This window comes from Staurois parvus, unplaced genomic scaffold, assembly GCF_062004578.1.
Source record: "Staurois parvus isolate SC_StPar_1 unplaced genomic scaffold, SC_StPar_1.0 ptg000048l, whole genome shotgun sequence".
NCBI classification, from domain to species: Eukaryota; Metazoa; Chordata; class Amphibia; order Anura; family Ranidae; genus Staurois; species Staurois parvus.
In genome coordinates this window covers 3,761,716-3,780,785 of record NW_028317844.1, presented here as the reverse complement: position 1 = coordinate 3,780,785, position 19,070 = coordinate 3,761,716, and the positions used below count along the sequence as shown (strand labels likewise).

General features: G+C 43.2%; 1 protein-coding gene across 1 annotated transcript in view; it reads right to left on the bottom strand.

Moving 5' to 3' along the window:
* The window catches only part of CD164 (CD164 molecule), a 47,079-nt gene extending 35,734 nt beyond the window's left edge, over positions 1-11,345 (bottom strand). The window contains exon 1 of the mRNA XM_089664763.1: positions 11,020-11,345. Within this exon, the coding sequence (XP_089520889.1) occupies positions 11,020-11,083 (64 nt within the window). The 5' untranslated portion in view covers positions 11,084-11,345. The remainder of the gene's footprint in view (positions 1-11,019) is intronic.
* Positions 11,346-19,070: the final 7,725 nt, after the last annotated feature.

Sequence of the window (19,070 nt, the reverse complement as noted above, 5' to 3'; positions counted from 1 at the left end):
GGACCATCTCCTAAAGTTGATTCAGCTGCCGGATCGGGACACCACCAGTGCAGAGTTTGCTCAGGGATGGCAGCAGGCAGGTGTGGGTGCATCTGCAAGCACAGTAAATTGAAGGCTTTTGGAGGCTGGCCTGGTGTCAAGGGCAGCAAAGAAACGACTTCTCTCCAGGAAAAACAACAAAGACAAACTGATTCTGCAAAAGGTACAGGGATTGGACTGCTGAGGACTGGGGAAAGTCATTTTCTCTGATGAATCCCCTTCTGATTGTTTGGGGCATCCGGAAAAACCTTGTCCGGAGAAGAAAAGGTGAGCACTACCATCAGTCCCGTGTCATGCCAACACAACAGTAAAGCATCCTGACACCATTCATGTGTAGGGTTGCTTTTCAGCCAAGGGAGTGGGCTCACTCACAATTTTAATTAAGAACACAGCCATAAATAAAGAATGGTCCAAAAACATCCTCCGACAGCAACTTCTCCCTACCATCCAAGAACAATGCCTTTTCCAGCATGATGGAGCACCTTGCCATAAGGCAAAAGTGATAACTAAAGTGGCTTGGGGAACAAAACATCAAGTTTGGATCCATGGCCAGGAAACTCCCCAGACCTTAATCCCATTGAAAACTTGTGGTCAATAGGCAGGTAAAACAAAAAAGCCCCATAAATTCTGACAAACTCCAAGCATTCAGTATGCAAGAATGGGCTGCCATCAGTCAGGATGTGTCCGAGAAGTTGATTGACAGCATGCCAGGGCGAATTGCAGAGGTCTTGAAAAAGAACGGTTAACACTGCAAATATTGGCTCTTTGCATAAACTTAATTTCATCATCAATAAAATCCTTTGACACATATAAAATTCTTGTAATTTTATTTCAGTATACCATAGTAACATCTGACAAAATGATCCAAAAACACTGAAGCAGCAGACTTTGTGAAAATTTAATATTTGTGTCACTCAAAACTTTTGGCCAGGGCTGTATTTATGAACTTTGTTTATTCATGTATTATTTGGATGAATGATATATTTATATGAAAGTAAATTGTATAGTTTAGCGCAGCACGTTGGTGAACGAAGGCTATTTTAATGCAGAAGAGACATTGCACATCTGTTCTGCAATAAAACAGCCTCTCTGTTCACATTCACACTTGAGCTGAGCAATTTCAGGCATTTTTTCAAGTGTTTTTTTAAATTCAATATTTTTATTGATTTTACCTAAAACACAAAGCCAACAATAGTACAGAATGATTTTCAGGAGTTTTTGAGCAGAATTGCAAATATGTCAGGCGTTTTTTTCATTTAGGCGGTTTAACCTCCCTAGCGGTCTGATTATGTCCATATTTCTGTGCTCAAAGCGGTACTTTTTTTGCATGGAAATATGTATTTTTTTTATTGTAGGCCTGTAATTTTTAGGAATAACTCACTGAAATCTGTCCGAACAAGAGTCTAACATCCCGGGTATGTTAAAATTTGAAACATGAAATCATAAATTATAATATAATAATAAAAAATAATAATATAATAATAAATTTAATTCAATAATGTAATCAAACCAAAAACACTGAAATTTGAAATATAGCACCAAGTTCGCACATCACTGAGTAAAGTCGCAAAATCGTTTTCAGTGTCGGACGACGAATTTCCCCACAAATCATTATCACTCAATTCTGCAAGTAGTTCTGATTTACTATCGCTGTTCTCTAGCTGGTCTAAAACCGCTTTTGACCTAAAGGGACGCTTTTTGGATACCATGGACATTTCTCAGTTTCCAGGCAGAAAGAACAGTATTTACTATGTTATTTTAGTGAATGTCACTTTTTGTCATTTTCAAATTTCCCACCAGTTCCGTCCCCTGTACGTCCCGACGCTCGCAGGGGATAGATAATGCCAGGGGTTTTTGTACTGCCCTGACATTTTAGCAAGAAATGTGATAGGCAGTCAAAGTAAAAGCTATGTAAATTCCAGAATATTTTACACAAACCAACCAATGAATATACATGTATTGTGATTTTTTTTTTTTTTACCAAAAGACATGTAGCAGAATACATTTTGGCCTAAATTCATGACAGAGTTTATTGGATATTTGTTGTAACCAAAAAGTAGAAAATATCTTTTTCAAAATCTTCGATCTTTTTTTGTTCATATCACAAAAATGAAAAAACCCAGTGGTGATCAAAGGTGTACTGAGCTGTATGTGTGCTGCACTGTGTATACTCACATGTATGAAGGGCGTACTGAGCTGTATGTGTGCTGCACTGTGTATACTGCCATGTATTGAGGGCGTACTGAGCTGTATGTGTGCTGCACTATGTATACTGCCATGTATTGAGGGCGTACTGAGCTGTATGTGTGCTGCACTGTGTATACTGCCATGTATTGAGGGCGTACTGAGCTGTATGTGTGCTGCACTGTGTATACTGACATGTATTGAGGGCGTACTGAGCTGTATGTGTGCTGCACTGTGTATAATGACATGTATTGAGGGCGTACTGAGCTGTATGTCTGCTGCACTGTGTATACTGACATGTATTGAGGGCGTACTGAGCTGTATGTGTGCTGCACTGTGTATACTGACATGTATTGAGGGCGTACTGAGCTGTATGTCTGCTGCACTGTGTATACTGACATGTATTGAGGGCGTACTGAGCTGTATGTGTGCTGCACTGTGCATACTGACATGTATGGAGGGCGTACTGAGCTGTATGTGTGCTGCACTGTGTATACTGACATGTATGGAGGGTGTACTGAGCTGTATGTGTGCTGCACTTTGTATAATGACATATATGAATGGTGTACTGAGCTGTATGTGTGCTACACTGTATTTTCTGATATGTAAACAAATAATGCATTCTGTATGCAGCCCAACTAATCGGCTGACCAACTAATTATTTATGAACATAATTGACAACTATGTTCTCAAATTATGTTGATTAGTTGCTTCACTGTGTATACTGGATACTATTAGTGTTAGACTTTAGTTCTGCTCAAGACAACAATTTGGAGACAAAAGGCTCAGTTTGTAAAGCTACATTTTGGGATCCTGGTTTAAAAAAAAAGTGAGTTACTTATTTTATTACTTATAATTTATGCAGCGCTTTACATATATATTGTACATTCACATCAGTCCCTAACCCTCAAGGAGTGTACAATCTAAGGTCCCTAACTCACATTCTTACATACACATACTAGGGCCAATTTAGACAGGAGCCAATTAACCTACCAATTTGACTACTTTCACTTGAGTCCAACAGGACTTGAAATTTTAATTGTATGGCTGACTAATAAAATACAGATGATAACCGATATAAAGCATATCAAAGGAATGAAAAACGAGGGCTCTAACATATGAGCCTGAAAGCATGGGCATGTGGACGCCATCCCTTATTAATTTAAAATAATAAAAAAAATTCTCCTCAGGAATAGGTAGGGATTAGGTTAGGGCCACTTTAAGAAATCTGACAGGGAAAACCGCAGGAAGAGAATAACCACGTGACCTTGGAGAAAGCGGGAAAAATCACGTGACCTGGAACATACTGGAATTTTAGGGGCTCATTATATAAAGGGCACTCTGTGACAGATTTCTCACAGTTGGTCAGAGTTGGCCAACGGGCTCCACACCATCACTCCCTTGTCGCAAGGCACTATTTATGTGGTTTGTGTCACCCTTTCTATAGAAAAGGGGGGCTTATTAATAGAATTATTTCAGATAGTTCGAGTCCTTAACCTCTTCGCGCTGGCTGAACGCAAATGTGCAGCCTCCCGCCGTCCGGGCCTAGACACCGAGCAGGCGCACATTTGCATTCTATTTAAAAAAAAACAAAAACATATGTGCTGAGAGCACGCGCCCTGCGCGCTCCCAGCACACATGTCCGGTACTCATGGAAAGGTCCCAATCTCCTCTTTCGATGGAGACCTTTCCTGATCATGTGACCGCCGTGATGGCGTGTCAAGGCGGTCACATGACCCTAAACCCCACCCCCCCGGCTTCTGAAACCCTTAAAAGGCCGGGAGGCGCCGGCGCCAAGGGATTAATGACTGAGCAAGTTTATTCATGGTTGATAATTAAAGTGTAAGAGTTTTGAATAAATGATATTGCAAATTTAATTTGTTAAGTGAATTACCAATAAAAGTGCCGCGGTCAAAAATTTATGCCAAAAGAAGAAATATTGTGTGTGTGTCATTATTTAAATTTAAAATTAATTTAACCTCTTCATACTGACCGAACGCAAATGTGCGTCCTCCCGGCATCTGGGCCTAGACGCTGAGCGGCCGCACATTTGTGTTTGTGCACACTCACGGAAAGGTCCCGATCTCCTCTTTTGATCGGGGACCTTTCCCGATCATGTGACCGCCGTGACGGCGTGTCACATGATCCTAAATCCCACCCTGCCTCCCGGCTTCTGAAACCCTTAAAGGCCCAGGAGGTGCTGGCGTCAAGGGGTTAAGTATAGTTATTGTGAGGAAAAGGGATAAAGTGTGGCCTGCATTCCCATGTATCACAGACACATTTTAGACTGATCTCTTTAGACTGTCCTAAAATGGGAGGCAATCAACTCCATTAGTCAACCATCTCCATTGCTTCTTCAGGCACACTTGGCAAGGCAGGCATTATTATGCTGGCTTCATATGGGCACTAATCTCCTTGATGAGCATGATAATTGGGGAGGCACCTGCTCATCCTCTGTAGATCTGGCACCCACCATTGGGGTTTCACGAAGAGATAAATACTGCAAGAATTTTTTTAGTTAAAATAACTCATGCAATATTTATCTCAAAAGTAGTCAATTCACAAAAAAAAACAAAAAAAAACATGATTTCTGAATGCATGAAATATGTATGTTTTGCAATATTTAACGCTTATATTTTGCTTTATTTCTTCATGCTGTTTTCTTGCAGGCTAAGACCACTTTCACACGCAGCAGACCCACTTTCCCAGTCGGTGATCTGCCCACTGATCCTTGCTGACCAAGTGGACTTATGCAGAGTGGACACAGACAGCCCACTGTCCTTTATGGGCTGTAGGATAGAAACAGACAGCCCCATCCATCTGTTTTTAGTGGTCAGGATTGGATCAGGTGTAAACGGACACGTCTGGTAACACCTGCTGCTCCATAGAGAGCAACGGAGTGTCCGATCGGGTCTGCTTGAAAAACGGACAGGCAGACCCAATCAGTGTGCTCGTGTGAAGGGGGCCTTACACTGACCAGAAGGCACATACTCTGAAAACATTCTAGTGCAGGAATGTAAAACTGGCGGCCCTCCAGCTGTTGCGAAACTACAAGTCCCATCATGCTTCTGCCTTTGGGAATCATGCTTGTAGCTGTCAATCTTGCAATGCCTCATGGGACTTGTAGTTTGACAACAGCTGGAGGGCCACCAGTTTGACACCTGTGTTCTAGTAGGCTGTCATTCACAATGATGAAATGTTACAATGTATTTACACTCCTGAGCTCAGAGGAGAACATTTTCACACTGATACATTATATACTTCCACTTTCTGCCCAGTCCAGAGTTCCTCTAATTGTTATTTTGTACATTTCTTGCCAGCAAACATCAGGTGATAAATAACAAATGTATTTGTAGTGAATTGACTTTAATGATTTATCTTGTGATTTTTTGCGGTGAATTAACTTATCTCATGCGATATTTCTGAAAAATTAGACAAACGACCTTCATATCGCATGCGGCAGCCTCTAGTAAATTGACTCCATTATATCTTATTACAGAAGGAGGGATGGTGAGAAATTTGAGTGGTAATAAGCAGTAATTATTGTCACCTAGGGTAGCCCTAATTGTCCAACCCCTCAAGTATGCTATTCACACCTACCTACATTAGTAGTGGGTAGCTCATTTGATTTGAGGGTCTCACGTTCTACCCAGCTATCTCTTAAAGCAGGGCTCCACAAATCCCAGGCACCAGGTCATCATGGCAACAAAAAAACGCCCTGTCAGTCCATTCACTGTTCCACGCCCACCATCCCAACTCCCAAGTGTGCTGTGTGCGTTCTGTCATTCCTTGACCATGCTCCTGGTATCCCGAGCTGCTCACTCTGCTAGTTTCCTTTGTTTGGCCAGTGGCAGGAGGTGTGTGGGGCATCAAGGTCATGTGACCAGTGGTGGAGCGCAGTTCACTAAAACTGCGAGAAGGGCCGCATCTTGCATCACTGAGCGGAGTACAGAGCTTAGTTGATCGGTGGCAGTGAAGATGAAGGGGGGAGTTTTTGTGGACCGGCATACCCACTGAATGTGTAGATTGCTGCTACACAATTCTTATACCTGTCAGCTGAGCTGATGTTTTGGGGCTCTTTGTTGGATGGGATATTACTTTGCTATATGGGGATGTCTCTTTGCTGGATTTGGCTGTCTTTTTGCTTGATAGGGATGTTCTGCTGGATTGGGCTGTCTTTTTGCTGGATGGGAATGTCTCTGCTGGATTGGGCTATCTTTTTGCTTAATAGGGATGTCTCTGCTGGACGAGGATATCTCTATGCTATATGGAAATGTTTCTTTGCTGGATTGGAATATATAGATATATGGGGCTGTCAATTTGCTGTCAAATTCCTATTGCCAGATGCACATGCTATTTTGGGTGCCTGGCTCCTAACTTTTTTAGCTGGCTCCAAGATTCAAAGCAAATTTGTCAAGCCCTGTCATAAAGTGAACTTGTGCTTTGTCATAAAGGTCCCACTGGCATCATATACTTACCTGTTCTCTGTTTAGCCACAAAGATAGCATTGACTAAGTTCCAACTCACAACTTGGAGCTTACACTGGGTTGAGAACCTTCCCCTGTCATGAGACAGCACTGCAAAACCTGAACAGCCAACCACCAAGCAGCAATGCTGTCACATGAGAGACAAGTGAGTCACATGCTCCCCAAATCCAGGAAGTACCCTGCATTTTATCCTGCTCCCACTGGCTGAACGGAGTGGCAGGAGAGCGAAGGAAAGGGGAGTATGTGCTTCTGGGACTATAAGGGCGATTATGGTCACTTTCTACTGAAAGACTGAACTACTTGTTTGCAGCAGCCTTCTTTGCAACATACCCAATGTGGTGTTTGTGAGGTGGATGGTTTAATCTCTAAGTAGCAAAAGATTAAAGAATATGTTAACCCAACATTTCAGATTCCTGATATGTACCTACTGTACATTTTAATTGTATGAAAAAGTATCCTGTTCTCTCTGTACTGCTTCCTTTGTGTGAAATACCTGGTGATCCTGCCAGCACCTCTGCTTGCCCATTAAAAACTGACCACACTAAGCAGGAAAGCACTGCATGGTCAGTTCTCTAGCTTTGTTTGGAACTCAGTCTGCTCTCCTCCAATTTTCATACTTGTCCTGAGACATCCCCCTCCTGCACAGCCATTCACTTGGAAGATCAGTGTTCTACTGTTTCTCCTCCTCTAGCTCCTAAGAAGCCGAAAAGTTAATGTGATCACCTAAAAAGGCTATTTATACTGTTTTTTTTAATATCTATTACACAAATGCTTTACCTTTCATTTATATTTTAATCTGAACAGGTTGTTTTAAAAGTTGAGGGTTTACAGTCACTGAAGCCTGACAGCTGTGCCTAAAAAAATGCAGGCAGAAGGCAAAAACCTAGTTACCAGTATAGCCTGTGGCCTCCTAGTAGCGGATCTTTTCCCATTATGGATCTGCCATACAATCTTGGTAGAGGCATGGTTTTGCTTTCTAATGTCAGAGCCTCCAACAGTGATCAGAATGGTGGTGACAACCCCAAATCCCAGGAGTCTAGCAGTCAGGGGCACAGCTTAGGCAAATTTAACATTTCCAAGGGCCCGTGTTGACTGGCTTTTGTTTCCATTCATATACAAGTCTATGGGATTTCAAAGGCCACCTGAAACAGGTTAGGAGGAGGCCAATTGCAGCTCTGATTCACCTGTTAATAAATTGTGAATGACCTCAGAAGTGTCTCTGACTGATGTCATATTGATGTCATCAATGCAAGCCAAAGCCCATCAACACAGGCTCTACATATTCCACGTAATATAGCTAATGTTCTCTTTTGGAGTTCAGGTCCACTTTAAAATCATCCATGCAGCCCTAACCCTTAGACTGTGCGTTACATAACATTTTCTTATCAGCCGCGGAAGTAAAGAAGTGTATATTTATAGGGCCTAAGCATGCAGGCAAGCAGGTGCCTGGAAATATTGGCACCACACACGACACAGAAGGGTTTTCTCTGAACAGGGAGACGTTCTTTGTGCCTTATGGAAAATACAGAATTCCAGCACATTGCAATGTATGTCTATGTGCAGTAACAGCACCAAACAGAGTAATACAGAGATACATCTATCAGGCCTTGTCTATGGACCCTCCACTTCATTATAAAAGTGGAACTTAAAGTACTTGTAAAAGGGTTTTTATACCTTCATGCATTCTAATACAAATGCTAACCTGAGCCTTGGCTTGCCTGGGTCTCTCTCTCCTCATTGGCTGAGACACAGCAGTGGGAACCATTGGCTGCTGTCATCGGGGGGGGGTGGGGCTGAGCCACGCTCTGTGTGCCTTATAGACACAAAGAGCAGGGCTCCAGAGCGAGCATGCACGAGTGCCCCCAGACAGTGGTGTATTTAGGATTCGTGCTGCCGTAGGCAACACAAACATTGGATGCCCCTCCCCAGCGTAGAGAGCCTGACACCAACCAGCACCAGACCCCCTCCAAAGAAGAGAGCCTGACAGTGACCAACAGCACCCCTGCCCCACTAACACCCCCTCCCCGGCGACAGAGAGAAAGACACTCACCTTTACAGCTCTGGACATTCCTGGGAACGACAGTCGGGCTCTGCATACACCATCAAGCAGCCCGCAGCCTCTCTCAGATCCCACCTGGTCCCCATGCTGCATATGTCCCTTCTTCCAGGGGGCAGTGCTGCCCCCTAAAAAAATGCCACCCTAGGCAAATGCCTTGTTTGCCTTGTGGTAAATACGACCCTGTCCACAGAGCAAGTGGCTTGCTCTGGGAGCACTCAGCAGGGAGGAAGGGCCAAGAGCACTGGCAGGGAACTTGAGAAGAGAGGGATCGGGGCTGCTCTGTGCAAAAGCATCGCAAAGCAGGTATGACATGTTTGTTTAAAAATAAAAAAAGCAAGCATTTAATATCACTTGAAGGTATTTTAAGACAGACTGTGTGTGAACAGGCAGGCTAATTATCACAGAAAACATATGCAGTGTCTCTTCTGCAGTAAAATACACCTACCTGCCTGCTCACAGTCTTCTGCCACGTGTAAACTGAGCTGTATGCCCAGCTCAGCTACAGTACCCATGTGCCAGGATGACTGATTCCTGCACATGCCTGAAGACTGGCACCTGAGGGAAGATTCTGCCACCAGTGAGGGACCCCTCACAGACTTTGGACTGTTAGAGAGGAGGTGATTATTGTACCTTTAGTTCTGCTTTAACCTGCAGATGTCTTACAACCACAAGTAAAAGTGAAGGAGAAGATCGGGGGATCAGGGTGAGATGTGCTTCTGAGAGAAAGACTGAAATGACATTGACTGTAAACCTCAACAAATTACTCCACAGTACCTTCAGCTACAGAGGTCAGTGAGGGCTTGTTTTACTCCAGGTTTATTAGTACTGTATGTTAAGAGATGAGCTAAGGCAACCCATTCGTTTGAATGGGCTGCCTAAGGTGCGTGCAGCATTTCCGGAAGTGCAGAGCATGGTAATACACACACGTTATAGAACGTTGTGCAAGTGCCCCAAGAAGGTGTGTTGGGTGCCATCCAGAATGCAAGTGTACAAGCCAAACGCACACGTTCCTGCGTTAAAATTGGCTGTGGGTATAAGTGGGTGCTGCAGCGACCGTCGGCCGGAACCGAACAGAATCAGCAAGGGAGAAATCATTCTGAATGGCACCCCAAGGGAGAATGTCACCAGTACACAGAGGATCACCAATATGGGTCCAAAAGTTTTAATGAACGATCACATAGTAAGGCAACGTTTCAGAGTCTTGTCTGACGCAGGGGTCCTGCGATACTCCGAAACATTGCCTTGCTGTAACTATGTGGTCGTTCACTAAAACGTTTGGGCTCATATCGGTGATCCTCGGTGTGCTGGTGACATTTTCCCTTGGGGTGCCATTCAGAACAAAATCACACTGCACTACCGCAAGGTGGCAGTATGAATGGGGGACTTACAACTGGTAAAAAAAATGTAAATACTTGAATGCCTACTGCCTAGTCATGGTTTCTCTTGAAAATTGAAATGCTGGAATACAAGATCCATGGAGGATCTGGAGAACCTCACTAGCAGTAAATACATTTGAAATGTCCGAAAGCCCTGGCTATGCCGGTTTACCAAGTAATATGCAGCACAAAACATAACTGCAGTGTCCGATCTCATAATCGCCTCCATCCTTACAGAAAATTTGTGAGAGCGGAATTTTTTAGCTGCATCACCTTGGTCATCACTGCAGGGAGAGTTGTGGCTGCCAGTTGGGCACTGCTGCTCTAATGAAAGCCATACACTGACTGATCTTTTAAATCAGATAATCTGTTGAAATACAAACAGTAAGCTCGCCAGCACCAACCTGATCACTTTGGTAAAAGTAAACAAAAATCAAAAGCGATCTCATGATCAATCCATATTACGCATGACAGGCTGAAAACCAATCAGAACGCTCCAACACATCTGATCACTTTCATTTCTGAACTGATCCCTTCCTTTAAAACCAGTTAATAGGAATGAAAATGGCAATACAAAAGCAATGAGAACTGCTGGGCTCCATCGGGGGATGGAAGCAATGATGGGGTGAATGGATATATGGGAAGCATTAGAGAGTAAGCTCATGTGCCCAGGTGGTTTCCATAGATGATCCTGGAATGGCATGACACAGTGAGCGGTCATATGATCGGTAGTCATCCCCTGCCCTACCACCCAGAGAGAGGTGAGCAGGTGATCCTCCCAACACCGAGCACCGCCCTGCGGCAGCGCTCCACCTGTCTCCAGCCCCAGGACATCAGACTGCCTCTATAGGACCGGGGCCGGGATGGCTCTTACCGGCAGCAGCTGTCATCCCCAGCACGATCAGGAGCAGCACACATCTCTGCCAGATCCCCGTCATGGTCGTCCCGCGTGAGCCGCTCTATACACAGCCCGGACTGTCACCGCCTGTCCTAACTCAGCAACTCCTGCTGCTACTGCGAGCTTCTCACGTGATCCCCCACCACCAAGAACTGGGCGTGGTCTGTCAAAGAGCGGCCCCAACGTCAGGACTGTGGACTGCGGCTCCTGCCAGTCCCGGAAACCAGCGATACCTCCTCCTCTGCCTTTACCGGCAGCTCTAACTTGTCCGGCGAGTTTGTCGCACCTCCTGTCGTGACGTCACTGCGCACGTGGCACTGGAAAGCGCTCACCTCGTCAACACAGCAACTTCACCTTCCTGTCCACATTGCCGGGGCGAGAGCGCCACCTGGGGACATTACCGCTTTATGACTGATGTGTCATAGTCTGGAGAAGGCTCTTGGTCGTCCATGGTAACCATTCAGATCAGAGTTCAACTATGACAGTTTGTTATGGAGGGCTACACCCTTTAACCACTTCAAGTCCGGTCACTTTTACGCCCTCCTGACCAGGCCAATTTTCAGCTGTCACACTTTGAATGACGATTGTGCGGTCATGCAACACTGTACCCATATGCATTTTTTTGAGACAGATGAAACTTTATTTTGGTGGTATTTATTCACCACTGGGATTTTTATTTTTTTTTACTATATAAATGAAAAAGTCCAAAAATTTTGAAAAAAAAGTGTTTTTCTTATACAATTTTGCAAATAAACAATCGTTCTTCATAAATGTTGGCCAAAAATTATTCAGTTATCTTTTTAGTAAAAAAAATAACCCAAATTAGTTTATAACCAAAAATTATCATTTTTAATTTTTTTTACTTTTTTTTATATTATTATGGTTTTTGTTTTTACATAATGTCACCCTAGCAGTACAGTGTCACCATGGTCACACTGTACTACTTGTGGGGGGTGATGAAGATTTTTTTTTTTTTTACACTGATTGCTTTTACACCCATAAAGGCTGTAAAAGCAATCATTTCTCCTTCTCTCTGGCTGCATTCTTGCAGCCATTGAGAAATACTGTGTGAGCTGTGATTGGTCACAGCTTGTTACATGGTACAAGGCTGTTGTGAATAGCCTTGTACCATGTGACCTCTGTGATCATTCACAGATTTCACTAGTAGTAAGCAATGATGCCAGAAGTGACATCTTGCTTACTACTCTTTATGTGATCACTGATTGGCCAATCAGTGATCACATGACTGGGACCTCACACAGAGGTCCCGTACAACGATCGGTGTTCCACTGTGTCCGGAGGCGGGCACCGGATCGTGTTGCTGCGTGCTCCCTAGACTGCCTTTGTATATAAACGGCCGGACGGGAAGTGGTTAAGAACTGCTGATTATTTTTGGTTCCCTATCTGTTCTGAGCCTGATTTGCGAGCACAGCTGCTGCTGACACCACCATAAAACCTTGACCAAGAGAAGCCCCTGGCATTGAAGCACAAAATAATCACACAATTTAAACATTTTCTTACTATGCTATAGCCGAAACACGGCTACAGGGTGGCTCTGTTGTTCTGTGGCGCACTCCCGGCTTACTCTGTGATTGCTGTGTTCTTTGGATACAGCTAATCACACATCGCGTTAATGGGCCAATCGCAGTGGCCCTTTATCATGTGATAAGCTGTGTCCAATCACAGCTGATCACAATGTAAACACACTTGCTGGTTATTGTCAGTACTTTCCTCATGTGCTGTTACAGTGTGAGGAAAGCAGAGCCAGTAACCAGCAAGTGTGACAGGGGTATGCACACAGATAATCAGTGCAGCCCCATCAGTGCTATCAGTGCCACCTCTCAATGCCCAGCAGTGCCACCTACAAGTGCCCATCAGAACAATCTCTGCAGTGCCTCCTCATCAGTGAAAGAGAAAAATAATTTGCGAAATTTGATAACAGAAACGAGGAAAACATTTTTTTTCAAAATGTTTGGCTTTTTTCATTTGTTTAGCAAAAAATAAAAACCCTAGTGGTGATTAAATACCACCAAAAGACATCTCTATCTGTCTCAAAAAATGCTAAAAAGTTCATATGGATACAGTGTTAAAGGTGAAAATTGGCCTGGCAGGTGGGAGGTTAAAGTGCTCAGTAGGCAAGTGGTTAAAATGAATGATACTCTGATTGCATTGAGGTCCAAGTATACTGTAAATAGTGCAAGCACAAAAGAAATAACGGTAACCGTGTTCAAAAGTTAAAGCGGAGCTTCAGCCAAAAGGGGAAGTTCCACTTTAATGCATTGTCCCCTGCTCCCCGTTAAGGATTGGCACCTTTGGGGAGTGGGTACCCGAATTTGACAGGTACCTGCTCCCACTTCCGCTGCGATTGCCTAGCTGATCAGTAGTGGAAGCTGTCCTCCCTCCCTCCCCGTAGTCTTCTGGGATACACGACAGGTTCCAGAAGACTACGGGGCCATTCACAAAGCACAGCGCTTCTCGCGCATGCGCAGTGGGCATCCGGCTGTGAAGCCACAAGCTGTCACAGCTGGGTGCCCACACTGAAGATGCTGGCGTCGGGGAGAGAAGACGGCTGGTGAAATGAGCGGTGGTGAGGACACCGCTGGACCGAGGGACAGGTAAGTGTCTGTATTTCAAAAGTCAGCAGCTACAGTTTTTGTAGCTGCTGACTTTTATTTTTTTTTTTAAATCAGCAGCAATTCCGCTTTAAACACTCTGAAAAGCTAGCAAAAAAATTGTACCACTTTAAACAAACCCAAATGTCCTACAGGACCAGAGTTTAGACATTAATTCCCGCACTTATTATTTTTCCTAAAAAGAGCTGAAATAGGCTATCAAGAAATCAAGCTAAATCACTTTTGGGTTTTCAATGGCTGGGAACAGGGTTTAACTCTACAGATGAATTTGCAAATAATAATGTCCCCTTTAGTATCACTCCAAAGCAGGGGCGGACTGACCATTTGGAAAATCGGGCACTGCCCGAGGGCCTGGGGTCAGTAGGGGGCCCCATGAGATGCCCCTGGTACCTTTTTCAAATGCTTTTTTGAGCTTGGGAAAGGACACAGGGGCCCCATGATCCCCTATTGACAGGGGGCCCCATGAATTGTCAGTCCGCCCCTGCTCCAAAGTATATAAATAAATTCTTCTGCATACTTATCGGGGCCCTAGTTGGGGCACATCTGGGTTGAGGTCCTTTTTATTTAAGAGCAAGATTCCCTGAAGAAGGAAAGGTGCAGCAGTAGGAACCCACCCCACCCCTTTACTGATGGTAACTGAACTAGAAAGGGACCTTTTGTGGAGGTAGGTGAAGGCCAGGATTGATATAGTAGGGGAAAGGGCGGGAGCAAACTCCAGTAGAATTTGTATTCCAATATGTAGAGAATTGGCTTGATGAAGCAAGTTCCTCTACAGCTATTATATATTGGAGATGAGGTATTAACAGTATTACTGTCTGCAAAAACATATGAGTTTCAGGAGGAGTCCTGTGTCCAGAGCAATGGAGGGGGGGCACTAAAGCTGTAGGCCGCATTACTGAATTGGGCTAAGAAGTCTGTGTTTTAAACGGTAGACTGTGATGCAAATGGACTGAACTGAAATAACAGAAAATGGAAGGATCTCTGGTAACTGAAGAAAATTTGGGTTGTGGAACCCTCTCATCCAGTAGTAGTCTTGGCAGAGTGAAGGACGGTCTCTTGACTGGGGGGCCCCCTTATCCTCTTGGTCCCTCTGAAAGCAAAATGATACTGGTCACGATTCCATGATCCGCCTGACTGCAGGGTTTCCTCAATACCAGCAATCTGTAGTCCTCTCTGATGTGACCTAATTCAGCCTGGGCCCTCTAAGTCCCACACTAGTGTCCAGCACACGTTCTCACCCTCCCGCAGTCTCTTTCCTCCCTCCAGGAAGTTCCCGTGCCTTTGATTATATAGGCTCCCGCCCCTTTGCCAGCTCTTCTGGGAAATGTAGTTTGTTTTCAGCCTGTACGGGCACAGCACTCCTGTCTTCAGCATACAAGTGTAGCCTCCCTAGCGGTCTGATTATGTCCATATTTCTGTGTTCAAAGCGGTACATTTTTTTGCATGGAAATATGTAGTTTTTTTATTGTAGGCCTGTAATTTTTAGGAATAACTCACTGTAATCTGTCTGAACAGGAGTCTAGTAAACATCCCGGGTATGTTAAAATTTGAAACACAAAATCATAAATTATAATTGAATAAATAATCATAAAAAATAATAATATAATAATACATTTAATTTAATAATATAATCAAACCAAAAACACTAAAATTTGAATATAGCGCCAAGTTCGCACATCACTGAGCAAAGTCGCAGAATCGTTTTCAGTGTCTAATGACAAATTTATCCACAAATCATTATCACTCAATTCAGCAAGTGGTTCTAATTTACTATCGCTGTTCTCTAGCTGGTCTAAAACTGCTTTTGACCTAAAGGGACGCTTTTTGGACGCCATGGACTTTTCTCAGTTTCCAGGCAGAAAGAACGGTAAAAATGCAGGCAGAGCACAGGACAAAGCACTAGGGACAAAATGTATCTGAAATGGTTTGACACAGTAATGTTTTACTATGTGAATTTAGTGAATTTAATGAATGTCACTTTTTCAAATTTTTTAATTTCCTGCCGTTCCGTCCCCCATACGTCCTGACGTCGCATGGAACGGAACCCAGAAGACGGATGCCAGCATCGGCCAGAGGATATTGCCGGGGACACTGCAGGAGGGACATCACGGGAGCAAAGGACAAGGTAAGTGAAGAAGAGATCCCAGAGCAATGCTGCAGGGTATTCCCGAGTGTAGCTGGGGGTTACCGCTTGTGGTGCTGAAACTTTACTTCAAGCTACACTTGGGAATACCTCCAGGGAGGTTAACAATGCTCTGCTATACTCAAGTCTGTAATAGCTAAACTGTGAAACTTCACCATTTTGTGGTCAATTAAAATTCTGCAAATAGTAACAGTGCAGTGTGTAAAAGAGACATAAATGCAGCAATCTCCTTAACATCTGTAGCACCCTCCTAGATGGATGCTAGTTTAGGTAAATTAAAGCTTACCATACATGGGTTGAATTCTGAATGAATATTAATTCGAAAATCATAATTATTATTATTATACAGGATTTATATCTCACCAACAATTTGCACAGTGCTTTACAATATAAAGGGAGACAGTACAGTTATAATGCAATAAAAAAACAAGAGGATTAAGAGGGCCCTGTTCACATGAGCTTACAATTTAATAGGGTGGGGCAAATGGTACAAATGTTCTAACTCTGTGGGATGAGCTAATAGAAGAGATAAATGTTTTATTGGAGGTGTAATGGGCTTCCCTGAAGAGATGAGTTTACAGGAATCACCTAAAGGCAACCAGAGTAGGGGATAGCTAGACAGATTGAGGTAGGGAGTTCCAGAGGATGGGAGAGACTGGTGAAGTCCTGGTGACAAACATGGGAGGAGGATAGAAGGGAGCTTGAGAGCTGGGGATCATGAGAGGAGCGTAGAGGACAGTTTGGGCAATATTTGGAGACAAATTTGGTATGTAACTCGGGGCAGAGTTGTGAATAGCGTTGTATGATGTTAGCATTTTGAATTTATTTCACTGGATAATCAATAAAGATTTTTCCACAAATGTATGATGGGACTTTTAAGGCAACATACACAAATATAAAAAAGCAACTTAATTTTTATTACAAGCAGTTAAAAAACATACTTGAGTCATCACAAACAGCATATGTGAAAGACCAAAGATTGGAGACCAAGACACACTTTAAGGATGTTGATAGAAATAGCTACATTCCAACGCACAGCTGCCACGTTGACCCATGGCTGATCAACATACCAAAGGGGCAGTTTGTTAGACTTAAGCCAGTCATACATGAGTCGAATTCTGAAAGAATTTTATTTAGGAAAGCTTTTCTAAGAATTTTCGTTCAAATTTCGCACCGTCAGTGGGCCACAGCAATGGCCAATTTTTCGAGTGACCACTGAATTTGAGTGAATGGGCATGCTGGAAATTTTTTAAAAAATTAATGATTTTCTAATCAGTGATGGGAAAATCGTGCAAGAAATGTAACTGAAAAATAAATGAGCATGAGCTGTAACCTGGAGAAAAAAGAAAATTCTTTTCTGTAGCAACGAGGTGAAATTTTAGGCTTGGTTGGTCAAATTTCAAAATCAATGGTAGCACCATCTGATTACAAAATGCACCAAATTTTCAATTTTCTAAAGAAAATTAGTTCAGAATTCAACCCATGTATGGCCTGCATAAGAAGGAATTGCACTCCCAAGGAATACTATGAAGAACGAGGGCAAATAATAGAGAGAAGATTTATAGAGAAGGGTTACAATTAATCCTTCATACAGGCAAAAATAAATGAAGTTGGACAGATACAAATAAATACACTGATTGAGAATAAAAGGATATAAGATACTAAAGATATGAAATTACGAATTGTGCTGAATTCTAATGCACAGTACAAGAAGGTGGAAAATATAATCAAGAAATATTGGCCTATCTTAAAAGCAGACAAACATTTGGGAGAAGTATTACCAGACCAACCACAAAGTATTTATAGAAATGCGCACACCATTAGGGACAGAATAATTAAAAGTATGATTGACCCACCTAAACAAAGGGAATGGACCTTTTTCGATGGAAAGGGTTTCTATCCTTGTAGGAGATACTATGCCTGTACCAAAACAAATAAAAAACAACAGAAAAAGAGGGAGTTTCTAGCAACATCTACGGGAAAAGAGCATACAATAGAAAATTTCATCACATGCAACACTGAGGGGTTGTATATGTTGTACAATGTCCATGCAAGAAGCAATATACGGGGAGGACTAAAAGACAGCATAAAATCAGAATACAGGAACGTATCCAAAATACCACTAAGGGTTCCACAAAACATCATTTGTCGATACACCACAATAAAGACCCATCCACGTTGCTTTTCTGGGGGATACAAGCCTATAAAAAACACTGAAGGGGTAGTCACAGAGTCAGGACCCTTAGTGGGAATCCAGATGGATTTATTCACTTCAGACTCTAGCACCCAAAGGCTTGAACATTGATTTTGACACCAACTACTTTATTAGCAATTAATTACCACAGTCTAAGGGTGGGATTTATGAGTTGTTAGAGGTACTCTAGATGGATTATAACCCTTAGAGGGGGACCCTCCTATACATTATATCATCATATTCAGACTCCATTTATTTCACTTTATTCATTATTTCCATTTACAATATTAACATCTATCCATTGTGTATGCACACCTTCCTCGCACATGTTATTAATATACATATATCAATTTTTTCTCCTATTTTCTTATATGGTGTTTTTAGTAATTATGTGTATTTTATATTCTATATGTCTTTTGTATATTTGTTGATTTGGTTTATTGCATTATATGCACATATGTAAAGTCCTTTAGAATTCTATGTATACATTGAGCATCGGTGTTCTCTCTGAAGAGTGGCCCTTTAGCCATTTGCATTACATCCTGAGTGGTGTTGAACTGCATTCCTCAACCGCCTATTAGCTATTATCAGTGGTGTCTCGGGAGGTGTCACGTACCTGATGGGAAACTGAATTGACGAGGTCGGCCTCACTTGTGTCACTAGTTCTGACCCCTCTGAGATTGGAACAGAGGGAGTCTAGGGACCAGGGGGACAAGAGCGCCAGTGGTCTGCTTGTGGCTCTTGCGGATGATGGCCTTGGTAGGCAGGGTATCAGTTGCTTAGGGTACTGCAGCGATAGCCCAGGCAGATTCGGTGGATTGCCAGATGCACGGCAGAGACAGGTATGCTGCCAGGAGAAATGACTGGAGCGGAGTTGTAGGAGCCCAGGCAGGTTTGGCGGATTGCCAGATGCACGGCGGAGCCAGGTATGCAGCCAGGAGACAGGACTGGAGCGGAGTTGCAGGATAGCCAGGGTCATAACAGTCAGGCAGCGTGGTACCGAATCAGAGGGAGAAGCCAAAGTCAGGATCAGAGCCAAAGTCGGGAACCAGGGACA